Genomic DNA, 17,411 nt, shown 5'->3' with positions numbered 1-17,411 from the left:
TTTGTGGTATGGGCATGTGTCCACTTGTTAAGAATTTTTTTTGTAAGCATACGTTTCAAAATAAAGGGGGAAAGTCTTCTGCTTTGTATAGTGTGTAATGTACGCATGTATTCCATTTAAGAGGAATATAAAAATCATGGTACCAAACATTCAGGTACCTCAGCCTCCATTTTTACATGCCCCCATTTGCATCCATAGTCACTCAGCTACCAGATTTGACTGGACAAATGTGGGTTTTGCTTGTGCTAACAGGATGCATGTCCACTTTTGGAAGCACAATGTGCAAAAAGGAGCACAAAAATAAAGGTTGTGTTAAGGCCAGCTGAAAATGTAGCTCATGGGGTTCACATTGATTGCATTAGTCTGTGTCTTTTTATTTTGCTTGTTGGTATATGTTTGCATGTAAATTCTGATACGTTTCATGGCCTCATCCATTTAGGAGATAGGAATTTCATGGGGAGAAAATAAAATATGAGATGAAAGTAAATTGTTGGGACGCTAAAGCCTAATGTGGAAATAAATAAAAAGTAAAATATTTTTTAAAGGTAGGGAAAAATATTTTCCTTTCTATTTTTCACTTTCCTGGCTTGAGTAGTTCTGTGCCAGGTGTTTGCAAAGATCTATACTTGCGGCTCACAAGTCCCATTTCTCATTTAGATCCCTTCTTATTCTCTCCCATTTTATATACTAACCTTCTAAAGATTTAGTGTAAATATTTATCTTTTCACCAGCCAATCCCCAGTGCTCTTGAAACGCTCTTATCTCGTGCAATCCCTGCCAACATTTGAAATCGATAAATGGATGCACTTTTGAGTCCATAGAAATGAATGGAAAAAGGGAAGCTCTGTCTGTGGGGACAGAGTTTAGAAAATGATACTGTAACATAAAATTTAAAAAGAGCTTGTCCCGCTTCACTGGGAAGAGCTGGCAAGTATGTCTCATGCTGTGTGTGTAACGCTCAGAAGTGGGCGGTGCCCATTATTTAGAAAGGGAGCAAGAAGAGTGGAACATCTGCATTCTGTGTGAGCGCTTGTGAGCCTATATACAGATACTATATATCCATGCATATGAATAATGCAACAATTAAAGGTGTGCCCAAGTCAAAACCCCACATTTGAACTCATGCCCTCTTTCCTCTTCCTTCAAAGTCTGGGTTCATGGAGATATAGCTCCAAGTTTTGCAGCTCATACTCATCTCTAACTGCAGTATGAACATAGGTGTTGAAATTCAAAGGGAGAATCTGTACAGAACCTTTCATTCCCATACTTCTAGGAGAACTATTTACTAATTCTGATCAGATTAAACAAATTGAATCTATAGAGAGACTGGTTTTAGACAGTGTTTGCCTCAGGACAGTGACTGTGCCTTCTCCTTCACATGGAATGCACCTGCTGTGTTTTAGAGCTTGCCACAGTATAGCTGAAAAATAAGACTACTACATGTCTCTGAAGAAAGATTGTGTTTACATAACTCTATACAAAAAAACTGTACGATGACACTGTTAGGGTTGAGGATTGAAAAGTCAGTAAATGCTTATGTTACGGTTCCACATCCTTCTCGCTTTGTGAGAGCAGCAAGTTCAGCCACTGTGTTTTATAAAGTGTACAGCAGTCCCCCTAAGTCCCTATGCATCTTCAAAGGTTTGCAGCTACTATGGTGCCCCGAATCAGCCCACGTGCACCTTTAGTAACTTGTATGCTTCAACTTGTAGGCCCTAAAGTTTTACTTTGTTTTTGAGTGCAGTTATGTAAAAAATAAAAATAATTCTACATTTGTAAATTGTACTTTCATGATAGAGAGAATGCAATACAGTACTTGTATGAGGTGAATTGAAAAATACAATTTCTTATTTTTACAGTGCAAATATTTGTAATCAAAAATAATTATATAAAGTGAATACTGTGCACTTGTATTCTGTGTTGTAATTGAAATCAGTATATTTGAAAATGTAGAAAAACATCAAAAATATTTATAATAAATTTAAATTAGTATTCTGTTATAGTTTAACAGTGCAGTTAAAACTGATCTATCGTGACTATTTTTTTAATCTTGTGATTAATTGCAATTATTTTTTAATCGTTTGACAGCCGTACTTTTTACAGTAAATATTGTTACAAAAATTCCCCAAGATAAACATGGGGTGCAAACACTCATGCAATTCTATCTCCTGTTATGTTAAATTGATGTGCAGTAGTTGTAGGTGCCACTTACTTGATAAGACAGTTGGCCCATCTGCACTTTAAACATCATCTTGTCTTGATTTTGGGGGGGGGGGGGCTTACATTACTCATGAGCACAACAAAATCCTGTTATCCAAAAAGTTGCTCACTGGTAGTTGGATTTTCCTATGGTGACAACTGTTGCAGACACTGAACACTATGAAACTACTGGAGCCTCTGTGTGTGTGTGCTTTGATGATTTTTGTGAACCTTTGAGAATTTTTTTATTTATTTATTTATTTTTAGAGGCAGGTTAGATCACTGTGGAACGGCCAATTCCAGTGTAACACAGTGGTTCCCAAAAAGTAAGCACTTACAAGCATCTGTATTACAGTATATGTATATTTTTTAACCAGTAGTCATAATACACCAAGGCAACTTCCTTCCCCTGGTCAATCTTCTCATTTAGTTTAGGGATTCCTTGTGGTGCCGGAAAATGAGCACACACCTTTCATATCTAATTCCTCTGTGCTGTTCTGTTGAATTGGCATCATATGCTAGTTTGCAGGATGGGTGCTTTTTTATGTCACTTAGATAATCTAGATTATTTCTGTGCAGGTGACTGGCTTCAGGCTCTCCCCCACCATTCTTGTCCACAGCTAGAGTCAAGACTCCTAGGGTTTAACTTTCTATAAAATGACGGTAGCTGCTTATTCTGTAACTTCATACTGGAGATGTACTAAAATGTCCTCTGATTGTTTAAAGGTCAATATACTATTATTAATTTTGTGACTGCGTAGAAAAAGAATCAGTGATGTTTGATTTAGAGGTTGGAGACAGCGTAAGATTTTCAGTACAGACGTTTGTGTTCAGGAAACAGGTTCTATCTAAACACTAGGGCTCCCACATGTTTACCAGCCTACTGATACCCTGGGTACTGTTCTGTGGCCTGAGTCCTGTAAGGAGTCAAGTGCTTCCTTTGTGACACTGAGCATCTGCCTTCATTTCCCATAGACTTCATATGGGATGTTTAACACCTTGCAAAATCAAGTCCTTGCTCTCCTAGGTTGGAGGGAAAGGGCATTTGGCCCCGGGGCATGTGTGGGTACAACAGATGCTGCCTGAGTTTTCGCACCAGCAGCCCCAGACCTCTGGAATGGCCTTTCTTCTGCTTTGAGAAAAGTCATAGAAATCGGCTCTTCCAGACCTTATTTGCTAAAGCATTTGGCAAATTTTCATGTTTTAAATCTAGCCTTAACTGCATTGTAGTTTTGTGAAACACTTAGAATGCTTTGGCTAATAGGTACCACATAGATAACATGATTTATTGTTATAATACATCATTTTACTAGGAGGAAAAGTTTTCATCTCCTTTCAAATCCATACAACCGTAGCTGTCTACCTACCATGGCCAAGTGTAACAAAAGGATGTAAAATGGGCTGCACAAATTCAGAGCTCGAGAAATGACATTATGTTGTGCAGGTGAAAGCTTGGAATGGAACATAATGTTTTCCATAATTTGTGTGTGAGGAAGTGGGAGTCAGTTTTGGATTCACTGGCTTTCTCAAACATTTTGCTGCATATTTATCTTTCATTTATTTGTGTTTTCTGTATTTTTCCTGAGTTTTTTTTTTTCCCGTCTTCCTGTACTGGCTCTGCCACTGATTCACTTGGGTCCAGTCGCTAAACCTCTCTGTTTTCTCATTTCCTTCATCTGTAAAGTGGGGGTATCATTCACCAGAGGCTGTGGGAGAGATTCATTAGGATGGCACTTTGAAAGTACAGCGCAAGCTGTGTAGAAAGCTAAATATTAGTGCTTTGATTTGGACTTTTCTCCCTTTTGTATAATGTCACTTATTTGGTTGCGTTGACTTCTCTTTTTTCTTTTCTTTTTTTTCAACCTTTGACTTTCATGTGACTCCATTAAAAATCTTACACAATGATATACAGGTAGAAGATCACAACCACTTACATGGAAAGCAAATATTAGGAAATTAATATATGTGGATTTAATGTGAATTAGCAGACAGAAAATGAGGGGAACTAGTGGTATGTGACCAACCAAATTTCTAGGGACCATAGTTTGGGAACATGTGGTATTGACATAAATTTCTATCTAATTACCAGTTTCAGCATTTATCAGTAGACTCTAGGTCTTGTGGATAGTTACAGTTCCATATAAATTACATTTAGGCAATCCTTTAAGATAAAGCAGAGGGAGAGGAATATAAATAACAATGACAAACATCCCTCCTCTGGCTTGGTCACTTGAAATGAAACAAACAAATAAAAATCATAATCAATTTAAATGGAGAAAAATGAACTGAGTCTAGCTGCAAAGTAGATAAGTAAAATCTTTCACTTACTCCTTCATGGCATTCATTTCCATTTGGTTATATGTATTCCTTGTTACAGATTTCAAACTATGATTGCAAATCTCCCATGGTGCTGACTCCGCAGCCTCCTGTCAGGATCACACAGAAGCAGCTGTGGTCCTGTACAGCTAGTTATAGTGGCGGCCGTTGTGGAGCTTTTATAGTCCTTTCACCTGAAAACTTATGACAAATAATATCCAAGTGAATTATAACTGTAGATGTGTTTATAACTTATTAGTGGGGATCACAAAGAGGATTATCAAATTGCTGGCGAATTTAAAGCTCTCTGGGCTAGTTTGTGGCATTTAACCTCAGCCAGAAATAGGGGGCAGAGTGGAGCCTACCACGCCAGGAGAGACGTGGCTCAGTGGTCACCTTTCCCCCCAGAGTCCCAGGGAGCATAGTAGGTAGAACCTGCTGCACTCTCTGGTGCAACCTGCTCTCATCTCTTTGGCAGGTCATCATTGCCAGCCTCCGTTGCCCATTTGGGCGCTATGGCAAGGGACAGTCTGGCCCGTTGTGCACTAAAAGTTGCATTTGTATTGCATTGTAATTACTTAGTGGCTTTTTTGTGCTTACACATATTTCAGCAGGTTGAGATGTGGCCCACGCTCCTGGAAAATGTGTAGATCCCTGCATTAAAAAGACTGGCTGGGGTTAATTTCAAGAATGCCTCTGTACTTCTTGATTCATTGTAAAACAATGAGTGTTTCAGGAAGGCTAATAATATTAGATGATAATCATATCATGTTATTTCCCCAACTAGAACTGTGATACGTATGTCCATGGCACTATCTGTAATTAGTTTTCAGGTGGGAGCACCTTAAGTTGAAGGATCAGAATTGCTGTATCTTAAGTCAAGCACTATGTCTCTCCAGCACATAGCAGCTTGGACACACAAGTTTCATTTGTCATGGTGCCACAAGAAGACAAATCAAAAAGAGATTGGGAGCAGTCAGGGCGTTTCAAGGCCCTAATGAGTGACCGTAGCTTAGGCTTTTTCAATTTCACTGGATTAAAAATTGTCATGGGGAAAATAAAAATCATAAGCCGAACATCTAAAAACTCTAACCTGGAATAGCATTTGGCTAGCATTCAGATTCGGGAAAAATCAGTGTAAATAATAGATTCTGTTTCTAGAACAGTGAATTAAAAGTTCTTTTAAAAATAACATTTTAATTAAAGAAAAGCTTCTCTGAGGCTGAGACTTAAACTCAATTCTGGGAATAATAAGTTCCAAATCAAATGTCTTTAGAACCCAGCTTTGGTGAGAGTCTCATGGAACAACATTTTACGCAGACCTCTAGAATAAAGAACAAAAGTATATAGAATTTCTGTTAGCATGGGACATATACTGTAAGTCAGTGGTCTCCAATCTTTTTGCGCACAAGATCACTTTTTGAATTTAAGATCAACCCAGGATCTATCCCGCCCCTTCCCTGAGGCCCCATCCCTTCCTCGAGGCCCCGCCCCACTCACTCCATTCCCCCCTTCTTCCATCGCTTGCTCTTCTCCACCCTCACTCACTTTCACCAGGCTGGGGCAGGGAGTCGAGGTGTAGGAGGGGGTGCAGGCTCTGGGCTGGGGCCAAGGGGTTCGGAGTGCAGAATGGGGTGAGGGGTCTGGAGGGAGTTTGGGTGCAGGAGGGGGCTCTGGGCTGGGGCAGGGGGTTGGGGTGCAGGAGAAGGTGCGAAATGCAGACTCCGGCTGGGAGGTGCTTACCATAGGCGACTCCCAGCCAGCGGCACAGCAGGGCTCAGGCAGGCTGCCTGCCTGCCCTGGCCCCACACTGCTCCTGGAAGCAGTTGGCTGCTGGAACATCTCTGCGGCCCCTGGGGAGGAGGGAGGTAGCGGCTCTCCATGTGCTGCCCTCACCCGCAAGCACGGCCCCGGCCTGCATTCCGGCCATTGGTAGCTAAGGGGACAGTGCTGGGGACAGGGGCAGCGCACAGGGCTGCAGACACATGCCAGCAGCCAGCTGCTTCCAGGAGCAACGTGGGACCACGGCAGGCAGGCAGCCTGCCTGAGCCCCGCTGCGCTACCCGCCTTTAGCAACCCAGAGATCACGATCAACTGGCAGAGGCTCCAGGATCGACCAGTCGATCACAATCGATGGGTTGGTGACCACTGCAGTAAGTAGTTTTGAGGTTGTTGAGCTTATTTGTACTATATCTGAAGGGAATTCTTCCAGGATGCCTATGTCTTCAACTCACCTCCTTTCATTTGGTTAGTGTAACCCACATCCCCTCCCCCAAAACACACACACACACACACACTGCATATATTAAACTCTGCCTTTCCAATAATTCATTTGTACTGTCTCCGCCTCTTCATCTCCAGTCATTTCCAATACCTTGCTGAAGTCAGTGCAGTCTTTGTAGCTTCCAAAGCAAGCGTGTGCTTGAGAACCTCTGTGACTCTGAATCTGATCTGTTGTCTTGTTAGGGCTTGTCTACACTACAAAATTAAGTTGACCTAAGTTACATCAACTTACAGCCACCACAGTAATTAAATTGATTTTACATGTCCACAGTACACTTCTTGTGTCGGCTGTGCACAACATCCTCACCAGGAGCGCTTGCACCGATTTAACTGCCAGTGTAGGGCATTGTGGGATGGCTTGTGAAAGGCAGCAATAGTCAATATAAGCAACGTAGTGTCTACACTGACAGTGCATGGACCTAACTACATTGACTTAAGCACTATGCCTCTCGTGGAGGTGGAGTTATTAAGTCGGAGTAGTGGGTGACTTATATCAGCAGGAGGAACATGGCAGTGTAGACACTTACAGAGGTAGGTCGACGAACACTGCCTTGCGTCGACCTAACTCTGAAGTGTAGACCAGGCCTTAGGGTATGGCTACACTTGCAGATGTAGAGTGCTTTGAGTTAAACCCGCCTTCGGAGAGCGCAGTAGGGAAAGTGCTGCCGTCTGTCCACACTGACAGGAACAAACGCACCAGCGTGGCCACATTTGTGGCACTTGCAGTGGCATTGGGAGCGGTGCATTATGGGGAGTTATCCCTCAGAACACCTCTTCCCATTCTGGCACTGTGGCTTGTGGGAAGGGCGGGGGGTGGGGAGGGCATTCTGGGTCCTGTCCCAATGCCCCGTGATGCAACGGTTCTCATCCCAGCAATCCCTGTGCTTCCATCCACATTTGGCACCATCTTTCAATGTTTTTTGTACTGCGCACTCTGTCTTCCCTTTTGGTCTGCGGGAATGGAGCCCGAACTGCTGAGGAATATGCTGACAAGTCTTTCCAGCACGTCACGTTTGGCAGTCGAGTTATTCCTTATGATCCAAAGTGACAGTGAGGGCTCCAACAATTATATCAACTCGAGTAACACATATGACTCGAGTTTGCTTGTGGCATTCACGGACATGCTCACCACCGTGGAACGCCACTTTTGGGCTCAGGAAACAAGCACTGAGTGGTTGGATCACATCGTCATGCAAGTCTGGGTGACGAGCAGTGGCTGCGGAACTTTCGGATGAGAAAAGCCACTTTCATGGGACTGTGTGAGGAGTTCGCCCCACCCTGTGGCGCAAGGACACGAGATTGAGAGCTGCCCAGCCGATGGAGAAGCGGGTGGCTATTGCAATCTGGAAGCTGGCAACTCCAAACAGCTACCGATCGGTTGCTAACCAGTTTGGAGTGGGGAAGTCGACCGTTGGAATCGTGTTGATGCAAGTTTGCAGGGCCATTAATCACCTCCTGCTCAGAAGAACTGTGACTCCGGGTAATGTGCAGGACATTGTGGCTGGCTTTGTCTAAATGGGTTTCCCTAACTGCGGAGGGGCGATAGATGGCACACACATTCCAATTCTGGCACCAGCCCACGTAGCCTCAGAGTACGTTAATCGGAAGGGGTATTTCTCTGTGGTTCTCCAGGTGCTTGTGGATCACCGTGGGCGTTTCATTGACATTAACGCAGGCTGGCCCGGAAAGGTGCATGACGCGCGCATCTTTCGGAATGCTGGCCTGTTCAAGAAGCTGCAAGCTGGGACTTTTTTCCCAGACCAGAAGATCACCGTAGGGGAAGTCGAAATGCTCACTGTGATCCTTGGAGACCCCGCTTACCCTTTAATGTTGTGGCTCATGAAACCCTATACAGGGAGCCTTGACAGCAGCAAGGAGCCATTCAACAACAGGCTGAGCCAGTGCAGAATGACTGTGGAGTATGCTTTTGGCCGTTTAAAGGGCCGCTGGTGATCTCTGTATGGGAAGCTGGACCTGGATGATGACAGCATCCCCGCGTCATATCCGTGTGCTGTACTCTCCATAACATTTGTGAAGGGAAAGGTGAAAGATTCAATCAGGCATGGAACTCGGAGGTTCAACACCTGGAAGCTGAATTTGAACAGCCAGAGAGCAGGGCTATTAGAGGGGCCCAGCGCGGGGCTGCAAGGATTAGGGATGCCTTGAGGGAGCAATTTGAGGCTGAAAGCCACCAGTAATGTCTGGTGCCCTGCACGGTAGTGAAGTGCAGTGGTTCCAATGTTAGTAGGAATCTGTGTTTGCTACGCTGACTTGCAGAGCCTGTTTCTTTCCTGGGTTATGGTATCTTTTACTTTATGCAATAATAAAGAATGTTTTCAAAGCCAAAAAATCCATTTATTGAAAAGAAAATTCATTTATTGAAAAGAAACACAACTGCTTGGGAAACAGAAAGGGCAAGGGGGTGGGGTGGGGAACGGTATAATCACAGATTTGCATATGTCCTGTTATTATACTCAGCCTTCCTGTCTGGAGTGCTATGCAGTGAGTGCTGCACTTCAGGATGGCTATACTGCATGGTGATGAGGGTTGAGTGCAGAGGGTAAGGGTCATAGTTTTCAGGGCTGGGTGGTGAAGCTACAGGTGTTGGGGAGGCAGCTGGTGGCGGTAAGAACCCGGATGTTGGGGAGCGTGGGTTGGAGGTGACATGGGGGCACAAGGGAAAGAGTTTTGGGACAAGGGCTGCAGGGGGGGTCGAGCACGGTAGTGTTCCACCTGCATGGCTACGAGCGCCTGGATCGAGTCCGCTTGGCGCTCCATTATGCTTATCAGCCGATCCGTGCTTTGCTGCTGGAGCACTGCACTTTTCTGCCAGCGCTCCTCATTCTGCTGGCAGATCCTCCTTTCCCTGTCTCGCCACTCGTGCACTTTTCGATTTTCATTACTTGAATGCAGCATTACTTCATGTAACGTCTTCCTTGCTTCTACGTGGCCTCTTTCTGATTCTTTGGAGTCTTTTGGCCGGTGATAACACGGATGGCTGAGATCTCAAGCTTGCATCTGTAAAGGCAAAATGCAACACTTAACAGAGGCAGCATTGTTCACACCAGACGGAGTTGTGATTCCCCCATACTTAAGGGCAAGCACTGTCTACACAATAGCATAATTTGCCCGTCCCAAAGCGAGCGCACATAACCCACGGGAGCCCCAAAATGGTGAGTAAGTACAGGGTCCAGTGTGACTGATTGTTTCACGGCTGTACTGTCCTCTGGGTTTCTGTGCCTTGGGGAGAGCCAACAGCTGCAGGGGGCCCCTATACTGAACACTGTCCCCACATTTTCCACAGGATGAGTTCATCCTGGAAGATATCTCGCTGCTGAGGGTGACCTGGGAAGCAAGGGAGGGTCTTCTACTCCAATGCGGATTCCACCCTGGCCCATATGCAGCTTGCCTGTGTGCAGCAATGGTCCTCCCGCCCCGCACGGCACAGTGACGCAGACAAGTTAGCCTTACTGGGACAAGGACTACAGTGGCTCTCCCGAGAAACCTGTGCAAGCGCATTGCCCAAGTTCTGGCTGAGACCTTTGCAGAGATCACTGAGGCCGATTACCACGATGTGAGAGAGCACATCAACACCCTGTTCTGCATCTAGGTATGCATACGGCCCTAACCCTCCTCGCTCCAAGAGCCTGCACCGAACAACTTCCTTCCCAAAATAAAAGCCACTTACTGGGCACCTCCTCTGGTGTTTGTCCTTCCCCAAGCACCGGCTGCCACAACCGGCTACCTTCCTTCTGGCTTGATAACAGCTCCTGGCTGCATGCATGTAGGGATTCCGGGGTGTCTTCCTCCACCTCAGCACCCTCGCTCCCGCTTTTCTGCTCTCCTCCTCCCACCTTGTTGAACTGGGCTTTGAAGGGCCCATGGTGGTACTCGGAGTGGAGGTGGGGTTGGCCCCAAGTATCGCGTCCAGCTCTTTGTAGAAATGCCAGGTCGCAGGGGCAGCACCGGAGCGGCTGTTTGCCTCGCAGGCTTTGCGGTAGGCATTCCACAGCTCCTTAACTTTAACCGTGCACTGCAGTGCCTCCCGGTCATGGCCCCTTTCCATCATGTCCCTTGATATCTGCCCGAAGTTATCGTAATTCCTACGGCTGGAGCGCAGCTGGGACTGGACGGCTTCCTCCCCACAAACACTGATGAGGTCCAGCACCTCGCCATTGCTCTATACTGAGGATTGCCTGGCGCATGGAGGCATGGTCACCTGGAAAGATTCGCTGAGAGCACTCCACACCTGGCTGAGCAAACAGGAAGGGGATTTTCAAAATTCCCAGGGAATTTAAAGGGCAGGGCAGTAGAGTTCAAAGTGAAGACCAGAGTGGCTAGAACAGGCATTGTGGGACACTTCTGGAGGCTGATCAGAGCACACTATAGGACCAGGGCGTCCATATTGGCGCCGTGGCACTCCAGCGGGGGTGCAGCAAACGTTATTCCACTTGCTGAGGTGGAGTACCAGCAGCACTGTAGCCACAGAGTCAGAGCGCTCTATGTGCCTTGCCAGTGTGGACGGGTAGTGAGCTAGTGCTCCCGGGGCTCCTTTATTGTGCTGTAACTCGCAAGTGTAGCCAAGCCCTTAGTGTTGAATAGTCAGTGAATGTTGTCCTTAATTACCTCTGTTATTTTGTGTGTGGTGTATACTATAGATATAAATTTATATATCCTCGCCAAATAGCCATTCAATGTGTAGTGGCACTCAAAAATTTAACATTGTCGGGAATCATTAAGAAAGGGATTGATAATAAGACAGAAAATGTCATATTGCCTCTGTATAAATCCATAGTACACCCACATCATGAATACTGTGTGCAGATGTGGTCACCCCATCTCAAAACAGATATATTGAAATTGGAAAAGGTTCAGAAAAGGGCAACAAAAATGACTAGGGGTATAGAACGGCTGCCGTATGAGGAGAGATTAGTAAGACTGGGACTTTCAGCTTGGAAAAGAGACAACTAAGCGGGGATATGATAGAGGTGTGTAAAATCATGACTAGTGTGGAGAAAGTAAATAAGGAAGTGTAATTTACTCCTTTTCATAACACAAAAACTAGGGGTCACCAAATGAAATTAATGGGCAGCAGGTTTAAAACAAACAAAAGGAAGTATTTCTTCACACAACGCACAGTCAACCTGTGGAACTCCTTGCCAGAGGATGTTGTGAAGGCCAAGACTATAACAGGGTTCAAAAAAGAACTGGATAAATTCATGGAGGATAATTCCATGATTGGCTATTAGCCAGGATGGGCAGGGAGGGTGTCCCTAACCTCTATTTGCCAGAAGCTGGGAATGGGCAACAAGGGATGGATCACTTGATGGCTACCTGTTCTGTTCGTTCCCTCTGAGGCACCTGGCATCGGCCACTGTCGGAAGACAGGATACTGGGCTAGATGGATCTTTGGTCTGACCTAGTATGGCTGCTCTTGTGTTCTTAAGTTTGCACTCGCTACAGCAACTCAGAGGAAAAGGGACAAGGCCCTTTTTGATGCTTAAGCTGCAGGACTGTTGTTACTGAGGGTTTGTCTACACTACAAGCACTACAGCAGCATATCTGCAACTACACCGCTGTAGTGCTTGTAGTGTAGATGCTTACTACAGCAACAGGTTTTTCCACTGTAGTAAATCCACCCCCTCACAAGGCGAAAGGTAGGTTGAGGGAAGAATTCGTCCATCAGTTTAGCGGTGTATATACCGGGATTTAGATTGACTTAGTTATATCTCTTGGGGTATGTGTGAATTTTTCACATCCCTGAGCAACCTAGCTAGGTAGACCTAAGTTTAGGTGTGGACCTGGGCTGGGGCAGAAATACTTTGTCTGTTCCAATTTGAATGCAGAATCTCCTAAAACACAGTTGTTCCTAATCTCCTAGGCTGAAAAATGTTACAGCAATCTCTGGTCTGTCAACAAATGCTCAGAAACCACAAATCTCCAAACAGTCAGTTTTGTGTTTTCAATTTATTTTTCAGTTCTTTTCTCTTCCACTGCTTCAGAGGGCAGGACAGGCTGCAGAGCTTGCAGTATAATCCCAAAGAAGATGGTTATTAAAAAGTGACCAAATTATTATTAAAATTCTGCAAGTCAATGGGGGTTAAAGGAGAGCATTGCAAAGAGCCAGATCCTGCTGTGGCTAATAACTCAATGGGAAGCAGAGATGCAACTGGTTCATCTTCTGACACGAGCACCCTGCTATTCAGGGTGCTGCACTGTGGGGTGCTCGCTGCTGCTCTTTCTAGCAGGTGCAACATGCATACCCACCATCTGCTGGCAAGCACTGGCTTCTGGTGACTGCATTTGTGCTTTTCGGCTTTGAGACCTGTACGTGCCTCTGAACTTGCCGGCTGTGTTCCCCTGGGGGTGTGCTGCGCAGGCTGATCCATTAGCTGCACATGCTTCTAACAATGCTCAGATACACACGCTATGATGGAATTTTGCACAAGGAGAAGAGGCTCTCTGCAGCTCTTCCCCTTGGCTCTCGTGAACCAGCACAGCACAGCGCAGGACTCATACAGTTTGACTGATGTTATGTTTTTCTGTACTTGTTTGACCAGCTGGGTGGGGGACAGTTTTGCACTGACTTCTGAAAACTGCACAAGAATTCATTTTTAATATTAATCATAAACATCTCTCAAAGCTCTTCATATAGTAATGATTTAGGGGGAAATCTTCAACAGTGAAAGGCTCCTAAGTCACCTAGGAGCATAGTCAGTCACCTAGTCTATTTTGAAAATATTACCCTTAATTGCCAGCAGGAATTCTGAGGCTAAGACTGCATCCATTTTGCTCTAAAGCAGTAGCACATATGCAGTCTTGGCTCGTAGAGCCTGCTTTATTGAGAGAAGAAATATTGGCTTTGACATTGAGGTTATCCCTCTAATAATTTTGAAAAGCTGCCTGGGAGCTTTGCCTTCACCTGAACAGCTGTCAGAGATCTTGCTTGGAGAGCACCTCTGGCAATGCACTCAGCCTCCTTCCTTCCAGTGTTGCATTGCAGTCGCAGGACTGGCCAGGGACCCCGCATTTGGCTGTGGTGCTAGAATCCTTGATTTTTCGGAGCTAGAAGTATCCGTGCTCTGAACTGCGTTACGCTGACGTTGTGATGTCACTAGGCATTCTTATGAGTTGCTGATGTGTGTTCACAGTGTGCTGAGCCCATGAAAGGCAGAAGATTCCGTAGAATTCTGACTGCTGTTTAGCATGGTGCTGTGTGCTAGTTGTCTCGTTAATTTAATAAATTGCTCTGACTGGTTAGTTGTTAACTTATTTATACCCCTAGAACCTGCATGTGCCTCTAAAACCAGGTCTCTTTGTTTTTCAGGATGACGAAGGCCAGACCGCACTGCATTATGGTAAGCTGGTTTTGGATTTACATGTTTGCCTATTAACTGTGTGAGTTTTCTGTTTGAATAAACAATATGTGTAAAGCAAATTTCAGAAGAAGTGGAAGCAGGGAGCTGTCCAGAAACTGGAGCTGGATTAACCAGGCCGGCTAACTCCAACAGCAAATCCCAGTGAAAAGTGTGGGAAAGTGGTGTGCAAATGTTTCAGCAAGTGATCTTTAGAATCTCATCATATTAATGTGCTGGTGTTGGCCTGGTAGCACTGTGGACTACACTGGGGGAGGCCCCATCCTCTCTCACCTTTACTGTCGCCTAACATCTGTCTGGACCCCACCTTCACCTTCTCTCTCCATTCTTGGCTCCCTCTGTGTCTCCTCCACTCTGCATGGTTAACAGGGCTTTCTTCACTTGGGCTGCTCCATCTGCCCATGTTTGGGACACACTTCCTCCATTGCACTCGCTGACTCAGTTCCCTTCCTTAAATCTCACTGTGAAGCCTTCCTTTTCCCTTTGGTTAGTGATTCACTTTCTGTATAAAGTCTTTTGCAGTCCTGTTCTGGATGCAGGGTAGTGTGTAGCATACCAAGGAATCTCAGTTGCCAGAAATGTGGCTGTTGGACCTGTTAGCAGTAACGCGTTGGAGGAATCGTATCAAAGAGCACTGGCTTCCCTATCCTGGACAAGCCATGTGGGACAGGAGGATGTTGCAGAAACAGTACAGTGAATTTTTCTTTTAGAGAAGATTGCTGTGGCTTGAACTGACAACGAATAAGTTACAAGCCTAGCTTACGCTGGCAGCACCAGCCTCAGAGGTTCTGCACTTAACAAACAAAGAGCATCTCTCCTACTTCTTGAAACTATGGCATGTGTCACTCCTGCAGTTGAATCGTAATTAGCTTTGACTCGTAAAAACCTGACTTGAGGGTCTAAAGTTTTTGTGTAGTCTTTTTAGTGAAAATTGTGATCGATACAAAAGAGGCAAACAGAGACTAAAATGATACACAGTGCTGATGTGCAGAGAGTGAAGAAAAAAGGCTGATAAATCTACCAGAATATTTTCCTAAATTAAATAATTTATCGTCATCATTTTATAATCGCTGTGTAATTAGTGACACCTGTCGCTCGGGTAGTATTTGTGCCTGGTCCGCCTTCAGACCCGTACCACAAGGACAGCAACAGGATAGCAAAATGGTTGTAGAGATCAGCCCAAGATGCAGAATTTGGATCTGGATCTAAATCTGCCTAAATTCTGGGGTGTCTGGACACAGGGTTCATTCAGTCTGATACTTTGTGACTTTTCCCCACATGCCCCTTCATGTACAGTCCATTGTTCCTCTTATTTCAAACACAGCCATTCCTGTCACCCCAATTGAAATAGATCATTGCTTATTTTAACAAACAATGGTGGCCCTGCTGTCTGAATAACACTGTCTTAGTCACCTTTTATCCTCACGTTGTGCTTTCTCTTGATCTGTCTCAGTCGGAGCTTCGTCCTTTCCTTATTAAGGGGCAGATCCTACCACCTGGTCCATAGGTGCAGATGGTTTCATAGCTGTGGGATGCATGCAGTTTCATTGCACAAGAGGAGAGGGCCGGATCTTCCAATCCTTCCTGCAGCAGAGGGGGCCCAAGGGTGACAGAGGCTACTTTAGCCATTGGGCTGGAGTAGCTCCCATATAGCATCTCCCCTCCCACTCTCCAGCCTGTGGGGAGGACTCCTCACCTTTCCCCTTGTGCAGACTCCTAGCACCCATCTACAGTGATTAAACTGGTTATGAGTTTTGTGGCTAACTGGTAATTTTCTCAGCCACATGATCAGACTATCCAGCAGTATCTGCCTGAAGCAAAAGAGGCAAGTTGTATTATATTTATGATATTATGTGTTTTCAGAGGTTTTAATCAGATTCACTGGTGGTAGAATTAAAAGAGGTCAACTTAAAAACCTCGTCATTTTTAAAAAATGAGGTGAAGTAAAAGGCATGGAGTAAAAGGCATGATATGTGCATGCCAAAAAAGCCTTTTTTTTTAAAACCTGTATAGTTTGAATAAAAAATTCTTTTAAGACTGAAAAATATTTTACCTTCAGTTGCTACATTGACACAATGTTTATTCTCCCTCTTCCTTCCCCACCATTTGGGTATACGCTCACTCCCCATCCCCTTCACTATCACTAATCCATAAGAACACCTGCTTGGATCCGTACCACTCGGGTCCATTCTACCTCCATATGTCGTCCCCTCCCTGTTCTCCCTGTCTGAATGTGTCTGAATTCAATCTGTAAAACGTTTCTTCTCTCTTTTCCCTCTCCTCGTTCTGTAGCACTAGTAATATGTTATGTGAAGCCTGAAAAGATCCAGTTAATTTAAAAAATTGTTTTGACTCAAGTGATTATTACTTAGAACTAAAATTTACTGAAAATCCTCAAGTATGATTGTTGCTGGTGCTGCATAATAGGGTTATTAATTGCAACAGAGACACCCGATAGCTTGCATAGTGTGTCTCCTTTTGGGTTTGACTGCAGTATCTCCTTTTGTTGCAGCTTTACAGTAAACTGTGAAGCAGTTACATTCCAGGAGCGAGGACAGTAAGACAGAGACTGTTTTGGGGGATTTAGCCATCCCCCTTTATGAGTTACTTTGGTCTGACAGCTGTCCTTGTGGTGACAGCTCTCCTGATTACAGCAGGTGTCAAACTCTGTCCTAGATGGGTTATAAATCCTGGCTCGTTACAATTGGCTCTGACCCTGGGTTTAATCGGAGGTTAAGTGGAGGCAACACTCCAGTATGTGCCTTCCAAATGGGCTGCATGTTATGAGTTCCAAATGCACCCATCTGCCTTTGCTCCCGGGTAGGATTCACTGGCTTCTGGGCATTTGGTGCTTGTGGTTATATGCGGTGCTTATTGCAGAGTTGATCAGTATGAGCATGGTCTCCCTTGTAAATGCCCTGTTAGTCTCCTGCTCCTCCTCACCATGCTCCCCCCCACCCCTACCCACAGGGAATACTAAAATCATTGCCTCTGTGTCTCCCAGAGGAAATCAAGGCTTCTCCTTGCACTTGCAATCACGTGATTTCAGAGTGGGCAGGTTCTGTATCCCCATGGGTGCTCTGTCTTCCTTGTAAAGCACCATCTGTTCTGCTCATTCTGTGCTGTGGGAGGGGATGTTGGAGTGAAAATAAAAAAAAATGAAATTCATCATCAAAACCCAGAGGATTAATGGAGTCAGCAGGCGAACTGCGCTGAATGAAAATTCATCTTCACCTG

At 45.0% G+C, this 17,411-nt stretch overlaps 1 protein-coding gene across 2 annotated transcripts in view; it reads left to right on the top strand.

Moving 5' to 3' along the window:
- The window catches only part of ACBD6 (acyl-CoA binding domain containing 6), a 140,213-nt gene that overhangs the window by 119,897 nt on the left and 2,905 nt on the right, over positions 1-17,411 (top strand). For both annotated transcript variants that reach the window (XM_007061152.4, XM_043553034.1), the window contains one exon: positions 14,126-14,156. In XM_007061152.4, coding sequence (XP_007061214.3) covers positions 14,126-14,156 — 31 coding nt within the window. The remainder of the gene's footprint in view (positions 1-14,125; positions 14,157-17,411) is intronic.

Source organism: Chelonia mydas, chromosome 8 (genome assembly GCF_015237465.2).
Source record: "Chelonia mydas isolate rCheMyd1 chromosome 8, rCheMyd1.pri.v2, whole genome shotgun sequence".
NCBI lineage: Eukaryota > Metazoa > Chordata > Testudines > Cheloniidae > Chelonia > Chelonia mydas.
Note: the sequence above shows the minus strand (reverse complement) of the source record. Positions and strands in the feature narration are given on the sequence as shown.